Below are 16428 nucleotides of genomic sequence, written 5' to 3'. Positions count from 1 at the left end.
GAAAACCCCAAGTGGGCTCACAAAGAAGGAGACACAGCTGAAAACTACTGACCGACCTTTCCCACAAATCCCAAAGGGACTTCTCCAGGCCGTTTCCTCTGTCAGCTGGGGAAGAGGATTCCTGCTTTGTTTCCTTCACATACTGCTGATCAAAGGCAACAGTGGACATGATTTGGTTTACAAAAGACAAAGCCGGCTTGACCACAATTAGTAAAATTAACAATGATATCAACTATAATTAGTTCCTTGCTGGGAAGTAACCCAGCCAATATACCAACTACCAGAAATCAACAATAATTAATTTTTTTCATTTTATTTGTAGTTATAATCATTACCATCACCATCATTACTTTATTTAAAAAATGCTTTGTGCTTTCATAAGAAAAATACCTTAATATCAATAAAAACCAAGAGGTACAAAGTAGCTGCCAATCTCTCCAGGCAGCACCAAGGACAGAGATCACGTTAGCTGTGTTTAAAATGGAGACATAAAAACAGATCTAGGGACAGAAATTCTCCTGGGGGGGAGGGGGAATCTCTTCAGCTCTGGCCAGAACCCAGGGAGCAGGGCGAGGAACAGGCCTTGATCTGGGGAGGGGCTGCCCACACTTCTGGTCAGGGCAACCCCCACTGTTGCTCAGAGTGAGACCGCCAGGAAAACTTGCAGGAGAGTTTGAGTCTCAGGCCCAGGCTTCGGACACCTACAGGCACCCACCTAACTGGCTCCACGATTCCCATGATGTTCCTTCCCTCTCCCGCCTTCCCTTCTCTGGACTCTGGGATTTGTTTCCGTGTGATCTGCTCGGCTTAGAAGAGCAAGCGAGGCAATGGGCGTCCTGACTTAGCTTCCGGCTCCACCTTCCCTGAGAAGACCTCGCTCTGGGCAGCATTCTTCAGGCTGATCCCGCCATCTCTCTCGCCCCCATTAGAAATGCCGGGAAGCAGCCTGGGCTAACAGGAGGCGAGCTCATCCCTCAGAAATCTCCTGCCATTTCCCCCTGAGAGGGTCTCTTTTTTCCTCCTCGTTGGCTTCTTGGCTCCCCTCTCCCAGAGCATGCCCCCTTGAACAATCGGGACAGCAGGAGCGGACAATGAATCCTTGTCTTAGATTTCCTTCCGAGCTTTGAGAAAACAGCTTTTTCCGTGGTTCTCTGTAGGCTGGCTCCCACCAGTGAGGAACTCCTAAATCTCCTCCTCCACTTTCAAGATCATCCCTGAGAAGACGTCAAGTCCGGGGGAGGGGCCGCCAGAGTCCCCCGCTGGAGCTCGGGAGGGCAGGCGGGCACCACCGGCGGCCAGGGGGCTGTCCTGGATGAGGTGGCCTACCTCCTGAGCCAGCGGGCGGCCTTGTACAAGCTTTTCAAGGGTCCGGTTGAGAGCCTCCACCCCATCGGCCAGCCGCTGGCTCTGCTCCGCCAGACGCTCCAACAGCAGATTCTGTTGAGTCATCAGGGAGCTCTGCTGCTGGTACCAGGAGGAGAGGAGAGCTCCCTGCTGGAGATGGGCATCCATCAGCTGCTGCTCGAACTCTGAGGCCTCGGCTTTGGGCCTGCCGGTGGGCGGTGCCAGCGGCGCGGAGCCCTGCAGGGCAGGCCTCCAGCTCCCGCTGCCATAGGTGGCCCCCAGAGAGGCTGCCCCCGGGGAGGGGGGAAGAGAGGGGGAGGAAGCCGAGGTGTGGAGGACACCCCGAAGGTCCAGAGGATCGGCTTCTGCCAGGCTTGGGGGGTCCAGGGTCCGCAAGGACGTCCAGAGGCAGCTGGACGCTTCCTCCTCTTCATCGGCTGCAAAGGAAGACACAGATGTCAGAGGTTATGGGACACAGAAGAGGATCACAGGTTGGGAAAGTGACCATCAGGGAAACCTGCTGAGGGGCTTGGCCAGGTTAGGGCACAAGGTCTCTCTGCAACACATTTATGAAATGCCTGTTATGGGCTAGGGCCAGTGCTCAGCATTAGAGATACAAACACAAGAAAGCAAGATGGCTCCCACTCTTAAATAGCTTGTATTCTAAGAGGGGAAAGACAATATGTTGGGAAAGAGCTGGATGGTTCCCCAAGGAGGGAGGGCACAGCGGCTAAGCAGAGATTGTTTCATTCTTTGGACTTGTCTTCTAGGACCTAGTATCGTGCCTAGCACACAGTAGGTGCTTAATAAGTGCTTTCTGACCAAGGAGGAGGAGCCCAGAGAGTAGAGTGGGGGCGACATGAGGCATGATGCAGGGGTCCTCAGAGAGATTCTGACGCTCACCACCCCCTCTGCCTATCTATCTATCTATCCCTCATTTACAAACAATTAAAAAGAGGTCTAGAAAGGGAAAATAATTGTTCCACATTTATAATCAAATAGTGCAGGTGGGGTTCAAATTCAGGTGGGCAGAGATAGCCCTCCAAGCCCCTGTGTTTGCACCAGGTCACATGGCTCAGGGCTTCTCACTCCTAATTCCCCTCCAAAGGAGGAAGAATGCTAGTGCTTCCAACTCCTTCTAAGTGCAAAACGGCCTTCCTAGCTGCCTGACTGGACAAGTCACTCTGAGACCCCTAAGGCAAGGAGAGATAACAAAGGCAGCTCCTGGCAGGGTAGTGAGGAACACAAGAGCTTAGCACAGAGTGGGTGCTTAATAAATGCTCTGTTGGTTGACTGACTGATTGATCTAGAATTTACAAACCCTTGTGGACTCAGCAGTACATCAGAAGAAAACACGAGTGTTGTTTTTTATTTGTTTCACTCAGTCCAACTCTCCATGACCCCCCTTGGTGTTTTCTTGGCAAAGACACAGGAGAGGTTGGTCATTTCCTTCTGGAGCTCATTTTACAGATGAGGAAACTGAGGCACACGGGGTAGGGTGACTTGCCCGGGGTCACACAGCTGGGAAGGGTCTGAGGCCCGACGGCTGCTCGGGGACTCTAGGCTTAGCCCCTCACTGCCTCCTCACCAATCGTGCAGAAATCGCCCACACAGGATCCATCCATCACCACAGGCACCCAATGTAGACACACACAGTCACTAATAAAGCAAGTGCCCACTTCCACAGGGCTTTAAGGTTTATAAAATATTCTCCTTGCTATGGGCAGGGCAAGATCGCCATTATTAGCCCATTTTACAGATGAGGAAGCTGACCATCAGAAAAGTCAAACCCTTGTCTGAGGTTTCACAATGAGAAGAACCCAGCCAATGCACGGCCCTGCCTGTGTAAGCCAGCATTTGTGCAGAAGCAAAAGCCTGAGCAGGCTGGCCCCAGCCCAAGGGCGCATACAGACACCCAGAGCCCACATGCCCCCTCTCAGTGGCAAGGAAAGGCTCCCGAGCCCGCCCAGAAACACCTTCCTGCTGTTTGCCGGCAGAGCCCGAGCGGGCAGGATTTGGGCTTCTGCCCCACTCCCATCCGCTTGTTAGGGAGCGCTTAGGCCCCATAACAAATTCTCTTACAACTCTCCAGCTAAGGGCAAAGAGCTTAAAACCAGCCTCTCTCCCCACCCCCTTCTTCCCCACCCCCTGGGCTGGGAGCACACACCAGGGCATGTGCACATGTGGCTGCCAACAAGGAAACCTTGTGTTCTCCATGGCCTAGCCTCACAGCCTTAGCCTTGGGACCTGCAGCAAACACCCTGACCCAAGAGCAAATGTTTCACAACCAGCTCTCAGAGGGAGAAGTATATGAGATGCGTTTTAAAATTTATTAATATTTTATTAAGTCTAGAAAACCAATATGATAATTAATCAAGCCCTGATTTGTAGGGTTTGGTTATTTCGGGGGTGTAAATACTCATGCTAAAAATTTAACTGCCAGCTCTCATGAGCCAGTTCAAGCAGAATCCTGTATATCCTCACCTTAATGCCTCTGAAGCTCAATTTCATTGTCTTTAAAATGGGGATAATAAGACTTAAGTCTATTAGTCAAATAAGAGAATCACATTTTGTAAAGTGCATTATAAAAACCTCCTTTAAATGCGATGTAAACAAGATCAATCTTGTCAAGGGGTTGTGGAAGTGATTTTGGCATCAAGGGTTGGAATATGTGCCCTCTGAGGTCCTTTCCAAATTAAGATTCTATGGGACAATGACTAATTACCTATGTCACTTTGGACATGTCACAGACACTCTGAGCTGCCTACTGCAGAGTTTGCATTCACAGCCAAGCGGTTCAGCTTTCTTAGATGGACGCGCAAGTATGAGCTGCACCTTTGGCACTTAGCTTGATGGGAGCAGGCCTGGGAGCAGTTGACAATGGGCCAAAGGCAGTGGGCCTGGAGCTGATTTATGTGGTGTTGATGGGTTCTAACTAATTCTGCCTTAACTGGTTCTGTGCTCGACAATGTTACCTTTAAAACCATCTGTAACCTCAGACATTTCACAATTATTGCAGAAGAGAGACCAAGTCACTCACTGAGAAAAAGACAGAGATTCGATTTCAGATTAAACTAGGTAGAGAACAGGACTCAAAGAATCCCTTTAAACAACATTTATATAATGCTTTGGAGTCTGCAAAGTCCTTTACATACATCATCTCACTGAACCTCTCCACAAGGCTGGGAGACGTCATCTTCCAGGAGGCTTAGAGTGGGAACAATGACTGGCCTAAGGTCACACAGTTAATGAAGGTAAGAGGTAAAGTTCTAATCTAATTCATTTTTAACCCAAATCTAGCGTGATATCCATTACAACACGACGGCTATATCTGCAGTTCGGAGGCATCCACACAGAATCACACAACCAGGAAATCTCAAAGTAGCAACATACAAAGGTCATCTAGTTTGACATCTCTCTGCATATAAATTGTCCGTTTTACATTCAGGTGGGTTGATAGAACATATGCTGAATAGCAGACCTGGAAGAAACAGTAAAATTAGAATACTGAATAGCAGCGCTAGAAGGAACCTTATAACATAAGAGTATTAAATGCAAGAATTGGAAAGAACCTTAGGACTAAAATATTGATTGGCAGAATTTGGAATATAGACTAAAAATATAGCAAAGCTGGAAAGAAACATAGAACAGTTAACAGCAGAATTTGGAATAAAGAATATCAAAAGGCAGAGCTGGAAGGTATCTTAGAAAATAGAATATTGAATTGCAGAACTTAGGACAGAAAATACTGAAAGGCAGAAAATATTGAATGGCAGAGGTTAGAAAACAGAATAAAAAAATGGCAGAACCAGAAGGATACTCAGGACACTCTATACAGACACATAGATACAAATATCATAGCATATCAAATGACAGAATATGGAATGCAGAATGTCAGACTTAGTGGAATCACTAGAACACATAATTAATAGTGGCAGCACTGGAAGAAACCTGGAAAACATTGTACAGAATGGCAAAGCTGAATCTATAATATAAGAAGGTTGATCTGCAGGGTACATTGGAATACTGCACACAGAACATCAGAATTAGGGGGGAATCTTAAAAGTCATCTAGTCTAAACTCTTCATTTGAGATAAGGAAATCTAGACCCAGAGACAGCAAATGTTTGCCTAAAACCCTTCACACAGCTACTGGGAGAGCTGGAAGAAGAAGGCAAGTCATCTGTCTTCCAGACTGCTGACCCTGAGCAAACAAGTCCCCCTCATACGCCTCAGTTTCCCCTTTTGTACAATGGAGACAATGGTCCTATACTGTTTCCCTTGTCTGCGTGTTAGGAGAGTAACAATTAGACAGAGGATATATGAGACACAGACATAATCCTTTCCGTGTTCACTCATGTCTACAGTCTGAGTCAATAAGTAATCCATTTGCTAGCTCACAATTGTTTGTCTTCCACGTGAACTTCAGTAGTTGTCACCCCAGGTGGATTGATTAGAGTTTTCTTGAAGTGAAAGAGTAAAAGAACTGTCCTTTGTTGTCCTTTGGGGGAAAGAGGCTGGACGGAGCCATAATGTAACATGTATGTGCACTCTGGAGACTTTCTGTCTAGGGCAGCACAGCCCACTGAGAATGTACTAATGGGAGCACCACGTCAGACACAATAGTGTAGTCACAGAATCACAGTACATGAGAGACGCACTTGAGAAGCCATCAGGTATTACAGCTATTAATTATCCCTACTTTATGTATGTGAAACTGAGCCTTGGAAAGGATCCAAATCATACATAACCGAGGTTCGAACCCAGGTCTGCCTGATTCTGGGACCGACACTCATCGCAGTGACATAACACCTCTCCAGAATGTCAAAGATATCATCATGATGTTGGGAAGCCAAATGATGGGAGGGATGGCAGTCCCAGAAATGGGGACATCTGGATGAGTTTAGGAGGGAAAGATGATACAATCCATTTTTAGAAATGTTGATTTTAAGATGGAGAAGTAAAGTCATCAGTCATCAGACTGCTGGCAGCGAGTCACTGGGTGTCCAGAAAATCAATTAGAGTGCGTATATGGAATTGAGAGTCATCAGCATAGATTTGAAAATTGAACACATGGGACCTGATGAGATCACCAAGCAAAAACATGCAGAGAGCTTTAAGGGACACCCAAGTCAGAGCCTTGGAGGACACCCACACTTAGGGGATGAGAGATGGTTGAATAATCAACAAAAGAACCTAAGAAGAGTATTCAAACAGGAAAAACAGGGCCCTGTCAAAGAAACTGAGGAAGGGTAAGAGATCTATGAGGAGGGAGCAATCAGCTGTTTTGAAAACTACAGAGTTCCAGTCAGATGATCATTGAGGAAAGGCACTGGATCAGGCACATTAGAACAAGTGGATGATTGTGGAGAGAGAAATTCCAACTGAAATGGGGGTCAGAAGCCTGATGGCCAGAGGCTGAGAAACAGGAGGAAGTGAGAAAATAGAGGCAAAGGATGTGGCTGGGCCTATGATTTGGGCAAAGGATTTGTAAAAACTAGGATGATAGGTTAGGGTGAGGGGACAAGGAAGGAGGGAAGCCAAGGGAAGGATGTTTGTAAGTTTGAGGAAAGAGCTGGTGGCCCCAGTCACAGAGAGAAGCTGCGGAGTCAGGATTCTACCTCAATGTCTGTGACTCCAGAGTCCAGCACTCTTTCTGCTGCATCAAGATGCCTGAATGTTATGGAAAACAGCACTTACAAGCAAACTGTTATTTACTTCTTGCTGGGAAAAGACCATGTTAGAGGCAGCAGTCAAAAGCATCAGACAGAGAGAAACAGAGGATTCAACAAGTTGCTTCTCCCTCTGCAAAATGGGCATAGTTGTGCTTGTACCACCCATTTGGGGGAAGGAGTTCTCTAAACATAAAGCACTATTCTTGTTCTTGTTCAGTCATTTTCAGTAATGTCCGACTCTTTGTGATCCCATTTGAGGTTTCTTGGCAGAGATACTGGAATAGTTTGCTCTCTCCTTCTTTAGCTTATTACCATTTACAGATAAGTAAATGGGGTTAGTGACTTGCCTACGTCACACAACTAGGAAGTATCTGAGGCTGGATTTGAACTCAGGAAGAGGAGGGCTCCTGACACTCTACCCACTGTGTCATCATCTGCTGCCCCAGGTCAGCTAGCAGAGGAGCTATAACGAATCTACAATTACTACATTACAAGCTCCATGAGGTCAAGGTTCTTTAACTAAATTTCTAAGCATGACCCCAGGAGGAAAAAGGCTGGATTGATTTGCTGGATTCTAAACTCTAGGGATGCTAAATTGCCCACTAAGTTGGACACTAAGTTCTAGGAGGCAGCTGGAGATAGAGCGATTGAATGCTGAGTTTGGAGTTAGAAATTCAACTCCAGGTGCTAGTAGCTGATTGACATTATTATTATTATTATTATTATTATTATTATTATTATTATTATTATTATTATCATTATTATTATTTTATAGGATAAGTCACTGAACCATAGTTATCATTAGTTTCCTCAATTCTTTGTCATTCAGCCATTTTTCAATCATGTCTGACTTTGGGGTTTTTTTGGCAGAGGTAATGAAGTGGTTTGCCATTTTCTTCTCTAGCTCATTTTTACAAGTGAGAAAAATAAGACAAATACAGTTAAGTGACTTGCCTAGGATCACCCAGCTAATAAGTATTTGGGGCCAGATTTGAACTCAGGAAGAGGAATCTTCCTGACTTCAGGACTGGCACTATTTCCACTGGACCACCTTGTTCCCCTTCTCACCTGTTAAATGGGGATAATAGTGCCTATTTCTCAGAGTTGTTGTGAAAATAAAATGAGATAATATTTGTAAAGTGCTCCACACAGTACCTGGGCCATGAATGTGCTGTCTTGTGACAGAACTAATAGGAAAACCAGAAGATAGCATATTGAATGGCAGAGCTGAAATGAACTTTGGAATGCAGATTATAGGATACAGACAATCAGAGTTAATATTAGTTTTGGAATATGTAGTACAGAAAGAAAGATCTGGGGGGAACAAATATTTACTCCTTTCCCTTTCTACTAAACCCCCAGCTAGAAAAAGCTTCCCTCTCTAACTAATTTGTCTCCTCCACAGTATCAGGCATAGGGCCCTTCCCAGAGTAGGCATTCAGTAGCATTCTATTGAATGGATGCCAGGAGTGAAGGGAACTGATGTATTATATTAGTTTCAGTTCATTTCAATATTTATTAAGTACCTACTATGATGCAAGGATTTATGCTTACACTGTGAGAAAAACGGAAATGTGAGCTCCATTTCTACAGTGCTATTTAATTTCCACACCACCTCACAACATCCCTAGAAGGTAGGTACCACAGGTACCTTTACAGATGAGATCAGTGAGTCTCGGCAGGGTGAAAAAGCACGCCTGGCCCAGATCTTCTGACTCCAAGTCCCCTGCTTGCATCTCTGGCGAAGTCCCTGCCCTGAGGGTGTGCACAGACTAAGGGGAAATAGACACAGAGCATTTTGCAGCTTTCTAATGTACTGAACACACAGCCCTCTAAACTCCAGTTATCTATGTCTTGTGTTACAGTCCTATAAGTTCTATAGATAGCTCAATGAATAGTCAGGAAGACATGAATTAAAATTCTACCTCAGATACCTCTTAGCTGTGTGACCCTGGACAAGTCACTTAACCCTATTTGCCTTAGTTTCCTCATCTGTAAAATGATCTGGGGAAGAAAATGGCAAATTACTCAAGTGTCTTTGCCAAGAAAATCTTAAATGGGGTCATGAAGAGTCGGGCATGAGTGAAACAACTGAAACACAATCTATAAGATAGTTCTAGGATAAAGGAATGCACCTTAAGCATATTCTGCATCTTTCCAAGTGATCTGCACAGGATTCCACACAAATGCATAAATACTTATTGGAGTAAACTGAAGATGTGGGCACAAGTAACTTTACCACAAAATAATATCGTTACATGTGAGGGAAGAGACGAACATAGTTCAGGGAAATATTGGATTAGTGATGGTAATGAGGAAAGGCTTCACTACTGAGATTCCTTATTGTAAGCAGCTGTAAGAGGTGAGAGTTTCTGCGAGGAGTGGGTCTTCTCTGGAGTTGATTCACAGCAATAAAATATTACATGCTAAGGATGACTTCTCAGATAGACCCTGTATTCTATCAGGGCTAAACTTCCCCAGTAGTGAGCATCCCCCAACAGGTTCTCACTGCCTATCAAGGAGCTGATCTCCAGAGGCCCCTCTCTTTTAGGTTTTCCTAGTTCTTCTCTACCCCATTCCTAAGTTATCCCAGTAGGAAAAGGAGGGAAGCCTGAGATCAGTCCCCCTCATTTTGTAGAGGAGAACACTTGAGAAGAGATTGGTGACTTGCCCAAAGATACCCAGTGGTTAGTGGCAGAGCTAAGATTCATACTCACATTTTCCAGCCATAGATTCATGGGGATGTTAGCCATTTGGAGTCAGTATTTCATTTTTCTATCATGCTTTATCTTTCCTTCCTTTCTTAGCCAAATCCCTTGGGAAAAAAGTTATTTACACTTTCTTCTCTCCTTTCTCATTTTTTTTTTAAAATTCAAAAATTGGGCACACATGTATAAGCTCCCATGCATAGCCAAACAAATAATAAACACCCAAACACACACACATATACAAAGGCACAGGTGTACCAACAATCCTACTAGCACACACACTCTTATAGAACATAAAAGGGTTGGACAGGAAGAGAATGAAGACCAGAGATATAAGCTGGGATTCATAAACATTTTCTGTTCAGGTGGGAATGAAGTTCTGAAGAGGTCAGAGATAGTGAAGAGAAAATAGAAGCTAGTCATTGCCTATGTGCATCTGGTATTTTTACAGCTATGTGTGTGAAAAGAGAGGAGGAAAAAAAAGAGAAAGCTAAGGGAAAGAAGAGGGGCAGGAAAGAGAAAAGAAAAGGCGAGGAGAGGAGAAGAAGAAAGAGGAAAAATAGGGAAAGAAAAGGAAAAACAAGAAATAAGGAAAAAGAACAGAGAGCTGCATAGGACTTAAGTGGCCATCTAGCTCAGGCTCCAAGAGGAGAAATAATTTGTCCAAAGTCATCCAGCTAGCTACTGAGAGCTACATGGTAGCTACATAAAAGTACATGGTAGGTACAACAGTCTTTGTCTTCACCAAAGAAATGATTTCTTGCTAACTGCTCTCAGAAAGCCTCTGAACTGATGAAGAGATAATGTTCCTGCTTTCAGGGATCCTCTGGTTTTTGCAAGAATCAATGATGATCTAATCTGACTCCATTTCAGAGGAGGATCTCAAGGCTTTGAGGGCTCTGGGATTTTTTAGAACCGCTATCTCCTCTGTCCCACCCAATGCCCTATTCTATGTGACCCTGTTATTGAACCTGTTTGCCTCATTTTTCCATTTTAAAATGAGGGTAATAACAGCCTCTACCTCCCAGGGTTTCTATGAGGTTACAATGGAGAAATAGTTATAAAGCATTAATCATAGTGCTTGGCACATAATAAGTACTGTATCATTATCATCATCATTATTATCACCATCGCCACCACCATCACCGTCACCATCACCATTATCATCACTATCATTACCATCACCACCATCACCATCATCACTATCATTACCATCACCACCATCACCACCACCATCACTGTCACCATCAACTTCATAATCATCACCATCACCATTACCATCATCATCACTATCACAATCATCACCACCATCATCATTATCACAATCACCACCACCACCATCACCATCACCACTATCATTACCATCACCACCATCATCACCACCACCATCACTGTCACCATCAACTTCATCATCATCACCACCATCATCACCACCACCATCACTGTCACCATCAACTTCATCATCATCACCACCATCATCACTATCATCACTATCACAATCATCACACCATCATCATTATCACAATCATCACCACCACCATCACCACCACCATCACCGTCACCGTCATCATCACTATCATTACCATCACCACCATCACTATCACCACCACTGTCACCATCAACTTCATCATCATCACCACCACCATCACCACCATCATCACTATCACAATCATCACCACCATCACCATCACCATCATCACCATCATCACTGCTCTGGCAACTACCCAGTCAGGTCTGAGGCAGGAGAGAACAGACTTACTTGGCAAGGACTCAGCCCCTTGTCTTTCGCCTTGGATGCTGTGGGCAGAGAAGGTCTCGGCTACCATGCGCTCCACTGGGGTGAGGACGAGGGCCTGGGTCTGCCCGCCCTCAGTGGTGGCTCTCTGCTGTTCCCCAAGCTTTTTCCTCACGACACCCCGAAGGTCCCGCCACTTGTGTTTTAAGTCACCCATGTCCCGCCGGCAGTATCCCAGATTATTGACAGCTTGGAGGATCTTGTTCCATACACGGTGTTTCTTGGCCGGTGTGCCCCGGAGTGCCCCAAAGAGCAGCTGGTAATGCCGCGTGACCTTCTGCACCAGTACCTCTGTCTCTTGGGGACTAAAGTTTGGTTTTCGGGTCTTGGTACGTGAGTGAGGACCTGGCCGTGGCGGTGTGGAACCAGGCCTATCCACTGATAAAGGGGTGGCCACTGTAGGGTCTGGACTGGGGCTCCTCTTACATGTTAACATGTTGATAGTGGATCCTATAAAAGAACCAGAGAGAGATAGGGTATTGCATGGGCATGGACTCTGGGGGCAAGAGCTATCCTGGGGAAGAATTAGCACCTGAATTGAATAAGGATTCCTCTGTCTATAGAGAAGCCCTTCTATCCTCTTGACTCTTTGAAAAATGACTTGGTAACATAGAGAGAACTGACTCTAATTTATAAGAATTCAAGCCGTTCTCCAATTGATAAATGGTCAAAGGACATAAATAGACAATTTTCGGAGGATGAAATTAAAATTATTTCTACTCATACTCCAAATCATTATTGATCAGAGAAATGCAAATTAAGACAACTCTGAGATACCACTACACACCTGTCAGGTTGGCTAAGATGACAGGAACAAATAATGATGAATGTTGGAGGGGCTGTGGGAAAACTGGGACACTGATGCATTGTTGGTGGAGTGTGAAAGAATCCAACCATTCTGGAGAACAATCTGGAATTATGCCCCAAAAGTTATCAAACTGTGCATACCCTTTGATCCAGCAGTGTTTTTACTGGGCCTGTATCTCAAAAAGATCTTTAAAAAGGGAAAGGGACCCACATGTGCAAAAATGTTTGCGGCAGCCCTTTTTGTAGAGGCTAGAAACTGGAAACTCCACCAAGTGGAGAATGGCTGAATAAGCTATGGTATATGAATGTTATAGAATATTATTGTTCTGTAAGAAATGACCAACAGGATGATTTCAGAAAGGCCTGGAGAGACTTACAGGAACAGATGCTGAGTGAAATGAACAGAACTAGGAGATCATTATACACTTCAACAACAATACTGTATGAGGATGTATTCTGATGGACGTGGCTCTTTTCAACAATGAGAGGATCCAAATCAGTTCCAACTGATCAGTGATGAACAGAACCAGCTACATTCAGCAAAAGAATGCTGGGAAATTAGCGTGGACCCCAACACAGCATTCATACTCTTTCTGTTGTTGTTTGCTTACATTTTTGTTTTTCTTCCCAGATAATTTTTACCTTCTTTCATAGTCTGATTTTTCTTGTGGAACAAGATAATTGTACAAATATGTATACAAAGAAGTTTTTGCAAGGGTCGATGTTGAAAAATTACCCATGCGTATGTTCTGTCAATAAAAAGATATTTAAAAAAAGAAATATGACTTGGTAGCATATCTATAGTTCCCCTCCCCTATCCTTCCTATAAGTTTTCACTCCCATGTGACCTCCAACTGGTCAGTCATTTGAGGCCAGACACCCATTAGGGGCCAGGCAATATGTACTTTTCCACCTCTTCTTTTCTCAGCCAAATACCTTGAAAAACCCATTTATACTAACTTCTTTTTTTTAATTCAATTTTGTTTTCAGAGCTGCATTCTCTCCTTCCTGTATCTCTTCCCTCACCCAAAAAATAAGAAAAACAAAACCCGTTACAAATATATAATCAAGCAAAACAGATACCAGGATTGGCCACATCTCCAAAAAGATATGTCTCCATCTGTATTCTGAGTCCATCAACCCTTTATCAGGAGTTGGGTCCTTGACCTATATTAATATTTATCATTGTTGTCTACTCTCTCTTGGATACTTCTTTTTCTCAAACTATTTTTGACACTGTATTTTCTTGGTTCTTTACCTGCCTATCTAATTATTCCTCCTAAATCCCTTTGCTATATCATTACCTATTTAAGTTATACATCCAGCTCTGTTTCGAGACTCTCTTTTCTTTCTAACCTACTTGGTAACTTCATTAGGTTTGATTGGTTCAATATCAATTCCATGTTGATGAAGATATCTTCCAGATCTATGTCTATATCTGTCTACAGAGATCTGTTTATCTATCTAGCATCTACCTAAACTTATCCACTTTTAATCTCTCCCAAGCTCTAGCTATATATCCCTAATATCCCAATGCACCAATCAAACTGGATGTCTTGTAGGAATCTTAACCTCAGTATGTCCAAAACAGAACGAAGAGTCTTTCTCTATAAACCTCCTACTCTTCCTCTTTCAAACTTCCCTCTAGCTATAGAGGGCACTGATATCCTTCCCATCACCCAGGTTCACAATCTCAGTATCACCTTGACTCCTCAAGCTCATGCATCCTACATATCCAATCAACGTCAGTTTTTGCCTTCCTATGTGCATAACAACTTTCATATTCTCCCCACTTACCCAGACCTTATCCTGCTTCAAACTTTTATCACTTCTTGTCTGGACTTCAGCAATAACCTTTAACTAGGGCTCCTTACCTTGGATCTCTCTCCACTCCAATTCACCCTCCAAACAACAGCAAAATGACTTTCTTTTGTTTTTATTCAAGAATATTTTATTTTCCAAGTGTAAAGATAGCTATCAATATCTATTTTTATAAGATTCTGAGTTCTAAATGTTCTTTTCTTCCCCCCCCAAGACAGCAAGTATTTTGATATCATTATACATGTATAATCATAAAATGATTTTCTTAAACCTCAAAGGTCTGACCATGTCACACAACCTTACTCCCACACATGAGACAGCAAATTCCATTGGTTCTGTATTACCTCTAAGCTCATATGCAAAACTCTCAGTCTGGCATTTAAAGAAAGACCTTCACAACCAGTTCTCTTCCTACCTCTCTCCACCTTGTCTCCATATTCTCAGTGGTTTACCACACTCGTCTATTTGCTCTTCTTTGACATCACTCCTCCTGTCTCTGTCTCTGCATCAGCTGTCCTCCAAACACGGAATGTCCTCCCTCCTTTCCTCTGTCCCTTAGAATCTCACATTTCCTTCAACACTCAGCTCAAGTACTACCTTCTTTAGGAAGCTATCATTCTTAGGTTCCACTATCTATTAATGCCTTCCATCCAGAATTACCTTGTCTAGAAAAATCAATATCTAGCTGTCAAAAAAGGGAAATAAAAATAAAGGGACAGTCACTAGATGCTCCAAATGCTAAGACTCAGAAATGGTGTGATTTGGAATGCTGAAGAGAAAGCCTACATTGATGAAATTCATCTTTCATGGAATGAAACCTTTCACAGAGTCAAAGATTTAGTGTTTAGAACTCAAAGTGAGTTTACCGATCACCTGTCCAATTCCATCATTTTATAGCTGGGGAAAGTAAGAATAAAAGAAATGAGTTACCTGATCAAAGCTGCAAAAGATAGTAAGTAACTTGGACTAGTCAAAGTTTCTTCAGGTTCTTGAAGAATAAATGTTAAGCATTTAATTTTGTCATTTAAGACAAGCATTTAAGAACTAATGTTAAGCATTTAATATTTGTTATTCTGTTTGATGTGATTATAAGTGTCTCACAGTAGCATGGGCTGAGCTTGTGACCCGGAGAAGGTAAATAGGAAGAAATCTCTAAGCGATCATATCCCAGAGATCCTATAACTGATCCTGATGCTTTCTCTTAGCCTTCCTATCTGCCGTGAGACAGTCCTTTCTTACCTCCAGGGTGAATGGGAACTCAGGGAGATCCGTGAACCCACAGCTAGGTTGCACTTAAGTATGCTGGGCCTGTAGTCAGAAAAACCTGTTCTTAGATCCTTACTAGCTATGCGACTCTGGACAAGTCACTTAACTTGTATGTGTTCCAGTTTCCTTATCTGTAAAATGGGGATAATAATAGTGTATGCCTTCCAAAGTTATTGTGAGGATTAAATGAGATAATATTTATAAAGCACTTAGTACACTTCACATACTAGATACTTAATAGAAGCTTGTTTTCTTCCTTCCTTCCACACAACAGGCCAGTGATTTAGCCTGGAATGATTTCTTTAGCCAAAATAAAGGAGACTTATTCTTGGTGACTGTCATAAACTATATTTCTTGGGTTCTCTCATTTAGAGCTGTGGATTTGGCTTTGCTGATGGGAAGAACCCCTTCCCCACTTGGAGTCAGACCACCTGGATTCTTGTTCTTGACTTTGCCACAAACTCACTGTAGATCTTAAGCAATTCCACTCTCTGGAGTACCTTAAAAAATGGGAAGATAATTCTTGCACTGCTTACTTCAGGGTCAGAGAGCGTTTTATAAATAATAAAGAACCATAAAAAGGGAAACGATGGCTATTTTTCCTGCTGTTATCATTACTATTATTATTAATTCACGATTTGGAACTGGTAGCAATGCTCTTGAGGGCCTGTGGAATCATGGATGTCCTCACCTATAAATCAGGAGACTGGGACCTCAGCCCCATCTCTGTAATGCTATGACCTTGAGCACTAGCTTATCCTGGGTCTCATCTGTTCCTCATCTGTACAACAGAAATAATAACCAGTGCTGCTGAGCTCAGAGGGGTGTTATGGGCAGCAAATGAAAGAATTGGCTCTAAAGCCCTCGGTATTGGTTTAAAATACTATGTAGTTGCTATCAGTTCAGTCAGCGAGGTGAGGCCCCTTCCATTTCTTGTCTAGATATTCTTTCCAAAAAGTAATTGCATATTATCTCCCTCATTGGACTGCAAGCTAGTTGAAGGTAGGAACTAT

At 43.5% G+C, this 16428-nt stretch overlaps 1 protein-coding gene across 1 annotated transcript in view; it reads right to left on the bottom strand.

Annotated features, from left to right (window-relative positions):
- Positions 1-331: 331 nt before the first annotated feature.
- TSNARE1 (t-SNARE domain containing 1) overlaps positions 332-16428 on the bottom strand; it is a 156302-nt gene continuing 140205 nt past the window's right edge. Inside the window, exons 7-8 of the mRNA XM_074276874.1 lie at positions 11486-11971; positions 332-1781 (exon numbers count right to left, since the gene is read on the bottom strand). Of these exons, the coding sequence (XP_074132975.1) occupies positions 1183-1781; positions 11486-11971 (1085 nt within the window). The 3' untranslated portion in view covers positions 332-1182. The remainder of the gene's footprint in view (positions 1782-11485; positions 11972-16428) is intronic.

This window comes from Sminthopsis crassicaudata, chromosome 1 (assembly GCF_048593235.1).
Source record: "Sminthopsis crassicaudata isolate SCR6 chromosome 1, ASM4859323v1, whole genome shotgun sequence".
Lineage (NCBI taxonomy): Eukaryota > Metazoa > Chordata > Mammalia > Dasyuromorphia > Dasyuridae > Sminthopsis > Sminthopsis crassicaudata.
The sequence above is the reverse complement of the archived record's forward strand: the minus strand, read 5'-3'. Positions and strand labels throughout refer to the sequence as shown.